Source organism: Oreochromis aureus, linkage group 7 (assembly GCF_013358895.1).
Source record: "Oreochromis aureus strain Israel breed Guangdong linkage group 7, ZZ_aureus, whole genome shotgun sequence".
NCBI classification, from domain to species: Eukaryota; Metazoa; Chordata; class Actinopteri; order Cichliformes; family Cichlidae; genus Oreochromis; species Oreochromis aureus.
The window spans coordinates 61,162,637-61,179,525 of record NC_052948.1 but is presented as its reverse complement, the minus strand read 5'-3'; the positions used below and the strand labels follow the sequence as shown (position 1 = coordinate 61,179,525).

At 42.8% G+C, this 16,889-nt stretch overlaps 1 protein-coding gene across 2 annotated transcripts in view; it reads left to right on the top strand.

Moving 5' to 3' along the window:
* The window catches only part of wwp2 (WW domain containing E3 ubiquitin protein ligase 2), a 61,488-nt gene extending 46,642 nt beyond the window's left edge, over positions 1–14,846 (top strand). Inside the window, exons 12-24 of one of the 2 annotated variants that reach the window (XM_031742457.2) lie at positions 1,363–1,444; positions 3,045–3,173; positions 4,261–4,339; positions 5,840–5,911; positions 6,213–6,301; positions 8,077–8,236; positions 9,653–9,786; positions 10,890–11,030; positions 11,144–11,264; positions 12,055–12,159; positions 12,261–12,357; positions 12,704–12,776; positions 14,092–14,846. In XM_031742457.2, coding sequence (XP_031598317.1) covers positions 1,363–1,444; positions 3,045–3,173; positions 4,261–4,339; positions 5,840–5,911; positions 6,213–6,301; positions 8,077–8,236; positions 9,653–9,786; positions 10,890–11,030; positions 11,144–11,264; positions 12,055–12,159; positions 12,261–12,357; positions 12,704–12,776; positions 14,092–14,191 — 1,382 coding nt within the window. In that variant the 3' untranslated portion in view covers positions 14,192–14,846. The remainder of the gene's footprint in view (positions 1–1,362; positions 1,445–3,044; positions 3,174–4,260; positions 4,340–5,839; positions 5,912–6,212; positions 6,302–8,076; positions 8,237–9,652; positions 9,787–10,889; positions 11,031–11,143; positions 11,265–12,054; positions 12,160–12,260; positions 12,358–12,703; positions 12,777–14,091) is intronic. The other variant, XM_031742459.2, reaches the window with a different exon arrangement.
* Positions 14,847–16,889: the final 2,043 nt, after the last annotated feature.

Here is a 16,889-nt window from a genome sequence, read left to right as displayed (position 1 = left end):
TGAAAAGATTGATTCTGCCTCCCTCACTGGTCCTGCAGGTAGGTTTGACGACACTCAAACTACCTGACGTGAATCTTCGATTTAATGGTTCAAAATGCGCTTTCCTTATGTGCGTGCAGCTGTGAGGTGGAGATGTTGCGAAACAGTTGCTGCACGCTGAAATTTCCCCTCCCTTTTACAGATCTAAAAGCACATTTTTGGAGATTTCAAACCTTTCTTCTGGTTCTGTGGCTATTACATTTGTCCTGAAACACTGACCTGTGAGCCAGTCAGCTGTTAATTGATTGATAAATCTCTCCACTGATGGTGATTTTCATTCCCGTGTAGAAAAGCTGGATAAAGTGTCTCATGGTTTCTTTTCAGCGCTCTACTCATTTATCACTGTACACTTTCCTTTTGCTCTGAAATCCACAAATTACAGAGCGCCGCGTTATTGATGGGGCTCTTCATCATGCAGCGTTGCCCCAAAAGAGCAATGTAACCGGAGCCACGGCGAATCGTTTCCCGCACATTCATTCATAAACGAACGCTGCTGGCAGCTCCCGGCCCGCCAACATTTTCACAGACTTCATCACAGCCGTGTTCTCTCCAAAAATCAAGAAAAAAATCCCCCGCTTTCTGCCCGTGATGCCTTTTCAACATGTTGCGGTACCTCAAAACCTCAATTACATCGCTGGCTCTGATTCGCTTCTCGGGTGCGCTCTTCTTTTTTTTCTTCTTTTTTTTCTTTTTTTTCTTTTTTTTTTTTTCATCTGCGGTCGCTCCAATTTGAAAAAGAGAAAGATGGGAGATGGAGGAGAAAAGAAGGGAAAGTGGCAAGTGGGGTGGTGGTGGGGGGGTTATAGTAAAGTGGGGGGTGGAGTGAGTAAGAGTTGCAATGCGAGCACTACTGTTTCTGAGCCCTCCACACACTCCTGTTAATGAGAAAAAGATGTCAGACCAGCGGAGGGAGGAGGAGGATGGGGCACCAGTGTTCTCTCTGGAGACTAACACACACACACACACACACACACACACACACACACACACACACACACACACACACACACACACACATATATATAATATAGGTATTGCCAATTTCAGCTATTTGTTACCTTTTTTGAATTGAATTCCACACTCTCTGCTGTATGTCTGTGGTCACTCTGACACACACACACATTTTGCTTTACCCTGGTGAGGTATTTGGACCACGCCACAGCGAAATGCCACACAGACTCACTGCTTTTCTCTCATAGCGGTGAGATTTTTTTCTTCTTCTTCTCTCGGTCAGGTGATCCCTCTGATCCCGTCGAGTGTGGAGTTTTCCAAGAACCTCTGAGCCCACTGAGCATGCTCCTTCTCTCTCATTTGTCTCCACAGAGAAGCGTCAGGACAATGGCAGGGTGTACTTCGTCAACCACAACACACGGACGACACAGTGGGACGATCCTCGGACCCAAGGGTGAGACAGCCAGCTGGAAAATATCTCTGTGTGCGTGCATGTGTTGGCCTGCTTGTTAGGTGGCGTGCCGCTTTGGGTGTTTGCTCATACTCAAGACGTGGTAGTCATGCACAGTTTAGTATGACAACACAGTGACTCATCTACATTATGATATAAACACGAGTAGAGTATTATCCCCAAGAGGAACATTTATTTCACAGCCTGACAGATTGAAGTAAAAAAAGCAGCTTTACCTCACATTATGTTGGACACAGGTCTGATGCGCCGCTGGTCATCTCGCTCACTTTCCTGATTTTCCTCTCGTCTCACCCATACTAGTTGACCCGCTGACATTTCCGAGTTTGAGCCTTCTTTGCATCTTCTTCTGGAGATGCAGTTGATCTCCTCAGTGTGTTAGATTTTCTGAAAAATAAACCCTTGTTGCCATTCTAGATTATTTCTACATTCCTAAAAGCATGATTTTCTTCTTGTAAATTATTAATTTTTTTAGCATGCAGCCAACTGATTATTTTCCCCTTTTATAGAGTCTTTGATTCAAATTTTCAGGCTAGCCAATACACGCTCAGCAAAAACATGTTAAAAAGACGACGTTTACGAAAAGGTGAAAAGCTGTGTTCTTCTTCTTTATTTTCATCCAAATTGGTTTGAAAAGTGAAAAATGCTCTTCCTCCTCTACATTTCTGCAAATTCCTCGGACAACAGACAGATTTAAATGCAGGCACTTCTTAGTAAGTAAGTAAAATTTATTTATATAGCACTTTTTAAGACAGGAATCTATTACAAAGTGCAGGTGTATTAGCCTTGTCACCTCTTACTGTGAGGTGATGATGCCACTGTGTTAGCCTAGCATCCAGGAACACAATAGAAAGGAAACAGATTTCACAGGTAGATCAGGGCGACTGCTATGAAATTTATTGTGATAAAAAATATAGAGCATGTAAAACAAATATATGGCGATAATGCGTTGGAGTGCATGGATTTGGTGAGAGACTCAGTCAGAACTACACAAAAGCATACAAAAAGAACAATTACTCAGATTATTGTCACATGTGCACTGCTGACACCATTTATACATCCATATTTAATTTTAAATTATCATGTTTTCTGTCAGTATCGCTGCACTCCTTAATAAGTGTGTGTGCGCATGTTTGTGTATTTGTGTCTGTGTAAAGTTGAAACCATTTCACAACTAAATAAAAGATCAATCAAATATCGTATTGAACAAACATAAAAATACAGTTTGTATTTTTTAAACACGGGGTGCTAAACTTTAACTTAAATGCAACCTTGACCGTGACAGCAGTTTAGAGTTTTAGACCTCGGATCAACACAGAGTTGCTCAGGGAAAGAAAACTGCTTTTCACCTTTCAGCCAAACATGCTGCTTCTGTGTCCTCTAAGCGTTTTTGTGGTTTGAAGCCACCTGAATAATCAAACCTACCATTGCCATGCTCATAGGAGGTAAACTCCACCGTGGCACGCCGGCGCAGGCTTTCTGGTTTTAGCAACACGGGTTGGCAGGGGAAGGTATGTCAGTTTCATCCCCCGAGACGGGGCCCCCCGAGCCGGGACCGCGCTCACTGCCCTCTCCCCTGTTGCAGGATGATCAAGGAGCACCCCCTGCCCCCGGGCTGGGAGATGAAGTACACCGCCGAGGGAGTCCGATATTTCGTGGACCACAACTCGCGCACCACCACCTTTAAAGACCCTCGACCTGGGTTTGAGTCAGGGTAAATATTCTCTCAGCCCTTTCCTCCCAAAGCTGTCACAGGCCGAGGCAAAGACTTTCTAATTAAATGATCATTCGACACTTTCTCCAAAATATTTAAGTGATTTTTGCCTCGGCCTGACATAACTGCATTGAAAATATTAAGTCACACAATCCGCTCGTTTGGTGAAAACCTGAAAATAATCTTTTTTCCTAAACTCCCATCATCTTTGCTGTTCCTTTTTATCCATTAACTTTCATTTCTCTCCTGTTTTGAATGTTTCTTTGAGTCAGAGAGAGTCAGTGTCACAGATAATCTTAGAAAACTCACACACACACACACACACACACACACACACTGCTCTTCCCCTCAGCCTGTGAGTGTTTGCTTTGCCTTGAAGCAGTCTCAAATCCCACCACAGAAGTCAGGAGAATGTGCAGATGTGCGACAACACATCCACTGCAGACTGCGCTGGCTTCTGTGTGGGTGTTTGTGCTTTTCTGTGTTTCTGCATGCAAGTGTGTATTTGCTTGTGTGGTCAGTGCCGAAGACGTGTGTGTGTGTGTGCATCGGCGAGCTGCTTTTCATGCAGATATTTGCACGTATTTTTAGGCTGCTATTTCACAGAGGCCTCCTTCACTGTTTTCTTACACTGGATCCTGCAGGAGTGTGCGTCCGCGGCCAGCGCTCTGCTGCTGCGGTCGCCATTTCCTAACCCAAACTGAGATGTGCCTGGCAGCTCGGCAAGCACAGACCCGACGCATTAGAGGCCTCCTTCTTCTTCACTCCCCCCCAAATCATCTGTCTGACTCTACTTCTGCTTCTCAGCCTCTGTGCTGCTGACAAAGCAGATATCCACTGTGTGTGTGTGTGCGTGCATGCGTGTGCATGCAGTGGGTTGGTGGAGCTTATACTAACACAGCTGCAGGGCCAGGCTCACCTCTGTCTTTGAGACTCAGACACTCGAGGGCTGTAGAGCTGATGCGCATTTAGTATTCCTCAAAGGAGGACGCCAAGTTCCTGTTGGTCAGCTGACCTTTAGAGTTCTGTTGAAATTGTTTCTCTGTTTTCTGTGTGTGTGTGTGTGTTTGTGTTTGTGCATGCGCAGGTCACGGCAGGGCGGTTCACCAGGCGCTTACGACCGCAGCTTCAGGTGGAAATACCACCAGTTCCGTTTCCTGTGCCATGTAAGTGTTAAATGGGGTCTGTAGCCACAATAAAACTCCCCACTTTGCTCACCTTGATTATTGCAGTCTGGATCTGTTCACCCGGAGAAGGAAAATAAAAAGCATAATTCACTCTACAACTGGAAAAGTGTGGCCAAAAAATATATTTTCAGTTTTCTGGACGACTTGGTTTTCAGGCAGTTATTTCCTCTCTACATAAACTCAAGACAAAACATCGTTTTCTTTATTAAAACAGCACACCTTTCCTCACCAGCTACAGCAGTATAGGGCCAAACTAGAGGGAAATCTTTTTACATGTCACAAGCATTATTGCATAGACCGATTAGAAGTTGAATGCTACATCACCTTGTGCACATTCTAAAACAGTAGAAAGAAAACCTGTGAGATCCTGATAATAAGGGAAAAATGTCAGTTTGTGCCGTTGGAGTGCTGCCGCTTTCAGTCATTACCGTCATAGAAGCGCAGCTGTTTACTGTTGCCAGCCTTTAAACAGGAGAACAGAGTGCATGTTCAGAATTAGAGAGTATTTCAAAAAGGCAAGATTTTGGGGGTTTTAGCCTCATAGGAAATCTTCCAGGCAAAGTCTTTGACGTTATTAATGCAAAGTTGGACTTTCAGTAGGCTTTTATTTTGTAGTAGACACCGCTTTAGGCGCATTCACATGTTAGCGGCATGTGAACCAAACCAAACTGATTGGCAAGCGCTTTATATCTGTCAAGTGACATTTCCACTGTGACTGAACTCAGACTGAGCTAAGCCTGTGGACCACATGATGTCATTGTGGTTACGGGGAGGTCTTAGAGGGGGAGGCATCCATGGATCCACAGAGAGCTTCAGATACCGCCTCAAAAGAAAAGAAAATCTCAGGTTGCATATGTAGGCATCGTTACCAGTTTGTTTATATTTATGGTGTCTGGAAAAATCTTATTACTAGCTTCTATTTAAGCCCCCTGGATGAACTGGAGTTAGTTGGTGTGCTCCAGCGTCAAGCTCTTCCCCTCTGTCCTGTCAGTCTTCATTTAATTTCAGTGTTCTGATCCATACCCAAGAAGCTTTGATGAAGATGCTGTAGCATTAAATTTATTTGCCATTTTTTTAAAAAAAAAATTCAAAGTTGAATCTGGATTCTGAATAAATCCAACAGCAGTGGTGTCCATGCAAATTAGGTTTATTTCTCCAAATGAATGTACTGCAAAATAAAGTAATTTCCTCTTGTTTTAGGCACTTTGAATAATAAATGTAGGAGTCTCTGTATGTGTGTCTGTGAGCCATAGTGTTCTTCACTTTTTGCCACTTTTTATCCTCCGTACTTCACACCCGGCAGGCATAGAAAAAGAAACATCATCAGTAATGAGATGGTACAGATCAAACTCTGTACCTGTTTTAAATGCTGACACATGTGAATTGTAGAACGGGATTAGGATTGGGATTACAGAAATGTCCCGAGGTTTTCTTCTCGACTTGATGGTGGTGTTCTTTTTTTCTTTTTTTAATGTGCAGTCTAATGCCTTACCCAGCCACGTGAAGATCTCCGTGTCCAGACAGACGCTGTTTGAAGACTCGTTTCAGCAGGTCAGAGACGGATGAAACACACTTGTTTTTCTTTGTTCTTCTAGTTTACATAATGGTAACATTTAATAACTACATCTTATCTTATCTCTGCTTTGCATTGGTGCTTTATGTTATATAGGAAAACACTCTGATAAGGAATAAAGGGTTTCTGTGTGGTGAATTTTTTGAGGGCTTTTGATTTGAAAGAGTTTCTTCTATCAGGAGAATCATTTAGTTACTTTAGAAGCGAATCTAGGAATGGATCAAAGTGAGGCTACTTCTTGGACACCATCATTGTCTAAATAACGTGCTTTGTCATCAGATTATGAACGTGAAGCCATACGATCTTCGTCGCCGGCTCTACATCATTATGAGAGGGGAGGAGGGCCTGGACTACGGTGGCATCGCCAGGTGAGAGCAGCCTAAAACTCTTTCCTGCAGCTTCTCTCTACATCTTCAAATTCTGTCATTTTATGTGGTTTGTTAAGCTTGTTATGTAATCCAGGGGTTTTTAATGTTGGTGATTTCATCTGTTCCTGCTGCTTCTCGATCTTTGCACCAGCTTCCTGTTGGGTAAAAAACCAACGGAAAAAAACAGTTGTGTTTGAAACTTCTGATTCTCTGAAAATCTTTTTCTTCATTGTTCTTCCCCCAGCTTCATTGTTTTATTTAAAAAATTGACCTCTACAAACTTTTTGGGAAGTAAAATGAAAAAAAAGAAGGTATTTTTTAAAAGGTTTCTGAGGTCAATTTCCTGGAAGACAGGGCAGCGTTACAGTTTCCATCCTGACCTGATGGTGGTAGCGTTGTCACCGTTACAATGCCTAAGCCCAGACACGGTGATACCGATGTGTGTCTCTTCCAGCCTGTAGATGCAATAACACGATGGCGCAGATTTTAATTCGTTTTTTTTGTCTAAAATGTTACAGCAACATCATTTCATATAAAACAGCCTTTTCTGCCTTCTAGAAGTGCAGACGTGTGTGATAGTGTTGGGTTACATGTCGCTCTCTCTCTCACCCTCTCACAACATTGCTGTCCTCCTCCATCTCTCCGTCCGTCCATCACACGTGTCCATGCTGCCCGCTGCGTCTGCTGTCACTCAGGTCTTCCTCTCTGTACATGTTATTTTTCCTCATTTTGTTCTCTTTGGTTTTGCATTGTGTCTCTGTCTCCGGTGTCACGTCAGTGGTTTTACCCTATGGTAGGTGACATCATGCTGTTCTACCACAGGGTAGAACCACGGACGGGATGTTGGGAGGTGTCTGCGTCCGTCAGTCCATACACCCTCCTCCCTAATATTCCCAAAGGGGAGAGGGCAGGGGCCTTGGGAGTGCTTGGTTCTGGTGCTGCAGCTGGTGGAGGGGGCCCTCATTCTCTCTAACGTGCATCCTTCCACAGTCTGTTTGTGTCTTTTTATTTAGTTCTACCCGGCTGTATTTATCCTAAATGTTATATGTTTTGTCTTCATGTAATTCATGTGTCAGATTTGGCTTTTAGGATGTGTTTAAAACTATAAATGTACTTTCTATTCCCATTTAAACCACTTCAGAGTCATAAGAAAAATCTTCTTTTTCAGCTTAAAGAGTTGATTTAGATTCATAAGTAGTCAGCGAGACCCATTATCAGAAATGAACATCATGTTAAGGATCAGCAGAATAAACAGAATTAAACCCAACCTTATTTGGTGGTCTGTTTGATTTACATGAGGCATTGATGAGCTTAAAGAAATCATCGTGTCTACAGGACATCAATATTAAACTGTGCCAGTGGTCTTTATGTTTGGCAGTAATTTTAGAGTTGAGCTTGGCAACACCTTGTAATTGGTTCCTGTCTTTCTGACAAGAAGATTAAAAGCAGCAAATAAGTGAAAAATGAAGACGCTGGAAGTTTAGGATGATAAATGTTGTAATTATATGCTGCCAATGAAAAAAAGCACCTCGTTCTCGTGTGGAATAAATGCTTTTTCATTTTCCTGCTTTTCTTATAAACTCCCTGTGATCATGTGCTCTTCTATTGACTGTACAGCTAGTATAGAATGTGTTTTGTTTTTGCTTTTTAAAAAAAATAAAATTACAGTTTTGAGGTGTTAAATTTCAGTGTTGTATGTTACTGTTAGGTCCCTGCAGGCTGACAGCCTCGTGTCTTCCTCTCATGCATTCACGTCCTCTCCTCTTCTTCCACAGGGAGTGGTTCTTCCTGCTGTCCCACGAAGTCCTGAACCCCATGTACTGCCTGTTTGAGTACGCTGGCAAGAACAACTACTGTCTGCAGATCAACCCAGCATCCTCCATAAACCCCGACCACCTCACGTACTTTCGCTTCATTGGTCGCTTCATCGCTATGGTGAGCTAGATTGAAATCGAACAAAATAACACAGTTATTTTGTTATATCTGAGCCATTTTTTTCTCTTGATGACCACAGATGGCAACATTGTATCCAGATGTGTTTCCTTTAAAATGAAACCTCAGTTTAATAAACTGAAACGACACTCACGTTGGGAAAGCCAAAATGCAGATGTGATGTACTTGGCACATTCCTGCATTGCGTTGCAATATTGCGTATGTTTGTCCTTATGTAGTCTTTGTGTGTTTATTTAACCTTTGTAATTAGAGGACTCCATTTCTAATCTTTGGTTAGTTAGTTTTGGTCACTGTTGAGAACAGATATCACATATTTTGGATTTTTCCTTATAGTGCGTCACATAAAAGTGATTCCACAGGCTGTTAGCCGCGACCAAGGAAGTCGGAAAAGGTCTTGTTCAGAGCAGGTTTTGTTTTGAAGTTGTTTGAAGCATTCATCCACAGCTTTCTGGGGTCAACTCAAAAAAATTTGTAGGTCCACCCTCCCCTCCATCTGCTACCCCACCCCTCACCCACACCATGACTTCACTGCCGCACCCAGCCCACACCCGGCAGCAACTGCCTATATTTAGCCCTAAACTGCACATTGCTGACTTTCCTCACAAAGATCGTTGTCTCTACCCAATCCCAGCTCCCAAAGCCTCTCTGACTTTATTTCTCGTGTCTTTTCCTTACCTGCTTTGCTCTCACTTCGGTCACCCTCTGCTCTGCCTGCACAGATGCGCTGGGCACACAGTCGGTCAGGACAAGCAGGACAGAATAGTCTGTGACTGAGTCAGTGAGCGTCTGTGTTGTTCTTGGCTCATCGCAGCTCTGAACTCTCACAGGGTTTTTAACATTAAACAGCTCCGTCTGACTGAGTGTGCTCTCTCTGAAAACACACACACACACACACACACGAGAAAGATTAAGATGTGGTTTGGAGCCGTTTGTGGTCGCTGCACATGTTTATGCTCACGTCTGAGTCTTAATGATTTGCGTTGTTCTTGTGCACTCAGAAATGATCTCAGCAGAAGTGGCTGCAGTGATTTCAGAAATAAAAGCCCCATTCATTTTTTCTGCAAGTGTGATTGGCTGTTAAAGCGTTTCTAACACTTGAATGAGCTTGAAACGGCCCCCGTGTGAATCATCAGCATGGCGCGCGTCCGAGATGAAAATATGTGTAATTTGTCGGGCGTTAATTTGAAACATGTGCAACCAGAGTCCATAAAAAAACACTAATATCGCAGAATTACAGCAGGCCAAAAATAATCTCCCTCCGTCTCTGCTTTATTACATCCAGGAACTCAAACTTGCTGTATCATCAGCCTAACCCAATTACATTTTATGAAATGTGAGCGGTGAACACCAGGTGGCGTCCCTTATTGTGGTTTCTAATGTAATAAATCCTCCCTGCAGGCTTTGTATCACGGAAAGTTCATCGACACCGGCTTCACGCTGCCTTTCTACAAGCGAATGCTGGACAAGAAACCCACTCTCAAAGATCTGGAGTCCATAGACCCGGAGTTTTATAACTCCATCATGTGGGTCAAGTAAGTAATGCAGTTATGATTCCTCTGAATCTGTGTGCTCTGGCCACCTTATGCTTACAAGGGTAGAAGTTGGCATGTGAGTTAGTTAGTGTTTAACTAATAAAAGAAATGAACAATAGGAGTCCAGGTGAATAGGTCATAATAATCCAGTTAAATCCAAACAACAGAAACCTGGATGCAGGAAGTCTGAAAGTCTTAAAAATGCCTCCCAAACTATATTGATATATCAAGTAATTGTTAAATGAGTTTTATTTGACAAACTAGCAAAAAGCTTAGCTGATAAGACTCTGAGATGCTGCTCTGTTACATGTGCTGCTGACAGTGCTGATCACAATAAGTGGAGTAGGAGCGCCCTCAGCTGGACAGACTATAAAAATTATCAGACCACCACCTAATGTGAGGTTTATACTCTAAATTAGGGATTTCAAGGTCATTTTACATCGAGGGCCACATACAGCCCACTTTGAACTTAAGTTGACTGAATGAGTGAAACTCCTGTTTCTGTCAGTGTAAAGAAGTTTAAGTACAAATTTTATCCCTGAGATGTCTTAATATGAGATTAGGAAGTGCAATTTCAACAATATGTCTCAGTTTGTCTACATGATAAATGTATAAAATTGCCCAGCCTGTCCCGTATCTGTAAAACATGAAGTTTTTGTTGATTCACAGCCACTTTTATTTATTTTTATTAACAGAAATTTCTAAACATGGTAAAAAAAGAAGCATATTTAATTGTTTATCTGTTGCTACTCTGATGTAGTGATAATGACTATCAGCAGGAAAATACAGGTAAAAAATTTATGCTCTGCTTCATATTTACCAAAGGTGTCCAGTGGGCCAGATTGCAGTTTTTGCCAGGCCAATTTTGGCCTCCAGGCCTTGTTTGACACCTCTTCTCTAAATGAACAATATTAGTAATTACCCAAAACATTTTTTAATATTTCAGATATTTTCATACTTAATGTACTGACTGTCACATAAAGCAGTTGGTGTTGCAGTTTGTTCCAAGAAGGCTGCTGGATTTAGGTCAGTCTTGCAGGCGGCACAGAGAGGACGAGGTGCCAATGTTTTTAGGTTCATGATGTGTGTGTCTGTGTTTTCAGAGAGAACAACCTGGAGGAGTGCGGCGTGGAGCTGTATTTTGCACAGGACATGGAGATCCTCGGGAAGGTTTCCACTCACCAGCTGAAGGACGACGGGGAGAACGAGCTGGTCACCGAAGAGAACAAGGAGGAGTACATCAGGTCAGTAAGCAGAAATGGGGACAGTTGGGCTGATGAAGACGGATGAGCGTAGGAGAAACGAGGTCTGTGGCGGAGAGCAAACCATAAAAAGCAGCCTCTCTTTGTTCACACAGCCTGCTGACAGACTGGAGGTTCACCCGCGGGGTGGAGGAGCAGACCAAAGCCTTCCTGGACGGCTTCAATGAGGTGGTGCCTCTGGAGTGGCTTCGCTACTTTGACGAGAAGGAGCTGGAGGTGAGGAAGAGTTTTATTTATTGGTCTTAGGCTTAAAATGTCATGAATCCAGCTGTTAGCAGCTCGTTTTACTTGTGCGTGTCTTCCAGCAAAAATCACACCAATGACGTGATCGCACCATAATGCCACTCATTTGCGCCCCAGGGTTCCACTGAGGATTTAAAGTCATGCGGATCAGGATCCCAGTGACACTCATATTTTGTGAATTCAGTGAAAGCCTGAGGCAGTTTAATTTCACACCATGTACTCAAATAAAGTTATTTGAGTGTAAATGTCTCAACCTTTTACCCCATTAGCTTTTCTTTGAGGGATGGACCTCCCTGCAGCCCTACTGACCCGTTTTGACACCTCTGTAGAGATCAGTAAAGACGTGGTGTGACGACCATCACACCAATCATAGCTCTAGTGAGCTGAATAGGCACAGATGACCCTCACTGACTTCATATGCAAACATTTTGTCCTGGAAGCAGACCTAAAACGATAGAAACCAGAAAAGAGGAACAAAAGGGAAAGAATTCATGAGCCAAGAGAAAAAACCCCCAAAACAAGCTGGTGGAGCTGATGTAAGCTTGGACTTTTTTGTTTTTGAAAGGTCTGGAAAAGTCTGAAATCTCACCCGACATGAGCTGCAGGAGATTTGAGAATTTGGGCTGCAATCAGTAAAGTTTTATAAAGGACGTCAGGGTACCACCACATGCAAAAATGTCTCTGAGCGCGCAGAGTGAAGTCACACATGAGTAGTTTAGGCTCTAAATTCTAAAGTAATCCCTGATCTTTGTCTTTTTTGCAGCTGATGCTTTGTGGGATGCAGGAGATCGATTTGGCCGACTGGCAGAAGAACACCATCTACAGACATTACACCAAGAACAGCAAGCAGATCCACTGGTTCTGGCAGGTACGGGCCTATGAACACACACACACACACACACACACACACACACACACCTGCCACGGTGATGTTCCTGTGAGAGTGCTGACCTGAGCATTTTCCTGCAGGTGGTGAAAGAGATGGACAACGAGAAGAGAATCCGTCTGCTTCAGTTTGTAACGGGAACCTGTCGGCTGCCCGTCGGAGGGTTCTCCGAGCTCATAGGTACTGACTGCATTTACAGGGACAGGAGCGTCCTGGTTATGAGGATTCTCCTGGTTTTAATCTTGTAAATAGAAATCTGCTTCTGCACGGCCTCAAATATGTTGGTAAAGCTGGTATCTTTGTTGCATGGAGGGACCTGTAATGTTTACAGACACTAACAGGAAATTCTCAAGCAATTGTAGGGAAATTGAGCAGCCATTTAGCTCCAAACCAAAGTGCTGAAAACAAAAGCATTTTCATATTCACTTTCTTAATCCTCTTCAGTTTGAGTTTCTGCTATGCGAGTTGGCAGCATTAAGCTTCCTGTTCAGGGTTTGAGTTTTGTTTGTGTGTGTGTGTCCTGCAGGAAGTAACGGTCCCCAGAAGTTCTGCATAGACAAAGTGGGGAAGGAGACTTGGCTTCCAAGAAGCCACACATGGTAAGATGCTGCCTCATCTTCTGCTCCTCTGAATCATCCATTTATTCATCGTCTCCTGCTGATCTTATTTAGGGTCAAGGGGTCAGAGCCTTGTCAAGCTGTTATAGGGTAAAAAGCAAGGTGTTTATTGAAGCAGAGCGCTTCAATAAACATACAAACCTCACAGCGGATCATCTGCCTCCATCACTCTATCCCAACATCCTCCTCTGTCACATCAGCCCCTGTGCATGTCCTCTTTCCCTCCCACCTGGCAGCTCCCTCTTCCACATCCTGTCTCCAGTATATCCACTATCCGTCCTCTGCACTCCACCACCGCAGCCTCGTCTCTCTAACTTTGTCCCAGCCTGAGCTTTTTCTCTGATGTACTCCTTTCTAATCCTGTCCACTCTGCTCATTCCCAATGAAAATCTGAACATGTTCAGCTCAGCCTCCTGTTATTTTGTCAGTGTACCATACATCATAGCAGCTCTTGTAACAATCTTATGAACCTATCCTTCTGTCATAAATCACCCCTGACACCCATCTCCACCCTGCCTGCACTCTCTTCTTCACCTCTCTCTACTTAAATCACTTTCCTTAGATTACAGAGTCTTTTCTCAGTACAGAGAGCTGCCGCTGTGGGGCTAAAATGAATGTACAAAAAGACATCTGATAGACAGATCAGCAGATTTAACTAAACGTCTTAAAGTGGACACATTTCACTCGACTTCCAGCTCCAGGTTTTTTATTCTGGGACTCTACTAGAGCAGCTTTGCATAATTTAGAATCCTCCTTCATGTTGTACGTGGTCTCTGTGCGGTCCTTCAGGTCATCATCTGTCTGAAATGAGCAGCTATTCCTGATCATTTCACTTTTTTAAAGTCACACAGCATTCAGAACCTCCCTGACAAGCATCACATTTTTTATGCATGTTTTACCATCTCAGGACCGCCCCTCTGTCACCTTCACCTCCTGGATTAATATCAGGAGAAGACGCTTGTATCTTAGTGGTAACGCTTTTGCTACATTTCGAAGGGAATTCTCATTTTAAAGAAGAAAGAAAAAGACAGTTGAAATTTAAGGATGTGGACTCGGACAGAATTTCAGCAGCAAAAGTTATTTCAGCTGAAAATATACACGATCTAAAATGAATTAAAACCACTGAGCAGGGCAGGTAGGATTAAAATGGTCCTTACAGGGGGAAAAATAAAAATCAGGATTTCACCTCCTCTGTTTGAGCTGTGAGCGGCCGGGGAAAGTTAAAAAAATAAATAAATGTCACCCTGATGTTTCATCTGTGAATCCATGCTGAGGTGTAACTGTGTCTCCTCCTCAGCTTCAATCGTCTGGATCTGCCTCCCTACCGAAGCCTGGAGCAGCTCCGAGAGAAGCTCCTGTTCGCCATCGAGGAGACGGAGGGATTTGGACAGGAGTGAGGCGAGGCGAGGAGGCAGAGACGGAGGACACTTAAATCGACGACTAGTTTTTTTGTTGTTGGTCTTATTTTGCGTTTGTTAATCACAGGGCTGAGGAGTCACCTGTCAGCTAAACAAGCCTTCACCTGGGCGAGGATCATGTTAGTGAGCTAGTGACCTGAATCATGGGATCAGGCTTGAGGCACAGGAACACAGAAGAGTGTGTGTGTGTGTGTGTGTGTGTGTGTGTGTGTGTGTGTGTGTGTGTGTGTGTGTGTGGCTGCTCATGTTAATGCCATTGTGTATTTGCATATAAATGGTGTGTGCGTGTGTGTGTGGATTAAACAGGATGACCCCCCCCCCCCCTTTACTCACTGCTTAGAACCGCACCAAAACCAGACGACATGATAGTTTTAATGTCAGCAGCGACTCACAGTGACAGCACGGCTACCCGCAAATGCAGTATAACATATCTACCAGAGAGACGTACATTTTAAGCATATTAAAGCAGCGAGACGGCAGCGTGTGAGAGGAAGCTGTTATCGTGAACTAGTGCACCTCTGTTACAGAGGTCAGAGAGATGAGATGCGATTTTATTTTTTATTTTTTCTGTTAATTGTGAAATTCAGCCGATTTCTCCTGTATATAACTCAAATAAATGAGATTTCAGTCTTAAGATGTTTGGGTGAGGTTTTCTTTTAAAATGCTTAATCCAGTGTGAGTCACGTAGGTTCAGCATTAATTGGTTTATTGTGCTGTGCAAACAACTCGAGCCACCTGTCGGTTCTTTATTATCAGACTTTCTTTTTTTAAAGTGCTCTTGAATAATCGTTCTCCAGGCTTTCTGAAGGTTTTTCACAGCTTTTCTTTGGACACTGGCGGCTTTTTCACTTGAACCTGATCATTTCTTTTGTTTGTTAAGCTACTTAACACTGAACTCTGAGTCATTCAAGATTAAAAAGGCACCTAACTCAACAATTGAACCAGTACCAGACAACTTGTCAAAGAAACATTTTAAATGGTATCTTTAGGCACTTTGTTACTAGGAGTATGTCGCAAAGACACATAATTTGTTCCCATTTCTTTTGTTGAATTTATGAAAAATATCAAAGATAACACAGTTTGACAAACACAAGCAAACCTCTCACACTATCAGTCATAGAGTGGCCTCTCCAGAGCTCGTATCTCAACATTATTGAAGCAGTGTGAGATCATTCTGACAGGGGATGGAACAAAAAGGCAGCCGACTTTCAAACAGGAGCTTTAAATGTCCTTCAAGAAGCCCAGAGAACTATTCCTGAAGACTGCTTAAAGAAATAACATGAAAGCTGCCTCAGAGTTCAATCTCTGGTGAAGAGTAAAGGTGGTCATCCCAATATTGAATTTCAGGCTCCTTAGAATTGTACAAACTCTGTTTTTGCCTTATATACCATATTTCCAGTTGTACGTATGTTTGCACTCATGAGGGGCGGCTTGAGACTTTTGCACAGAAATTACATAATAATGAATTATAATCATTAAAGTGTATATAACTGCTTTACAGAGGAAAATTCAAATGATGACTGAGGTTAGCAATATCCAGATGTCAGATTTGAACTTCACAATAACAATACTGTACTGTTGAAGAAAGACACTGAAATTATAACATTGCTCAAACCTTATTTTTTTATGTGTGGTTTATGATTAATTACACAAACTAGAATATTTAGAAAAACATGTTTTACATAGAAAAATTCACACGATGTCATGATTGCCATCATTACTGTGTTTACAAAAATAATCAGCGATATTATTGAAATGTTTAGGGAAAATTTAAAAAACAAACCATCTCTGTAGCTTTGTTTGTGGTTTTTGTTTTTAAAAAATCGAATAATAAAAACAATATCTTAAAGGTGTTTTACATTGATCATCTAGGTTAGCGTTGTCACCCTTTTACCTGAGACGACTTGAGAAATGTTGAAATATATTATTTCACTGCCTTTGTATCCACAAGCTAAGAAGGGGATTACACTCTGCCTGGGCCCCCCGGTTAGAGCTCAGCCCAAAGCAGTTTGAGGTTTGGCCGGCTGGGTCACAATAATTGAAAATGCCTTTTTGGATGTAACCATGCAAACAAGCTTTGAGTGAATCTTCACTCTCAGTCTCCCATTGGCCGTCCAGTTTGCGGCTCTGGGCACAACAGATTATGTCTACAGCGGTGGAAAGACAATAAATGTAGTGAATACGCTGGAGAGATTTGCTGAATGAGCCCACTGGGCACAGGCACAAGGTGTTGGGGGGCCCCTTAGCCTCAAGTTTAAAGTGACAGCCCCCAGTTCTCAGTGGAAAGTTAATCAAAGACATGCAAAACATCTGGAAAGAGATTCAATGGACGAAAGACTGCAGAAACTCAAAATTACTGTAGAGAGATGGAAATCAACTACATGATGCAGACGAAAAGACCACAAAGAGGCAAAACAACCAGTTAGATGTGCAGTGAGACCACAGAGAGATGCAAAAACGGGACACAAACCAACCACAGACGTTATAAAACAACTACAACAAGATTCCAGATGACAGAGAATGTTTGGTCGGGATACTATGAAGATCCAACGGTCTGAAACATCCCTGGGTGGCAATCTGCCGGGAAGTCACTGAAATGTCATGCAGGAAGTTGTCCAGGCACTCTGAAGTTATGCAACCATCAGTTAACAGAAGCTTTCTCTGATTTTGTCACTTT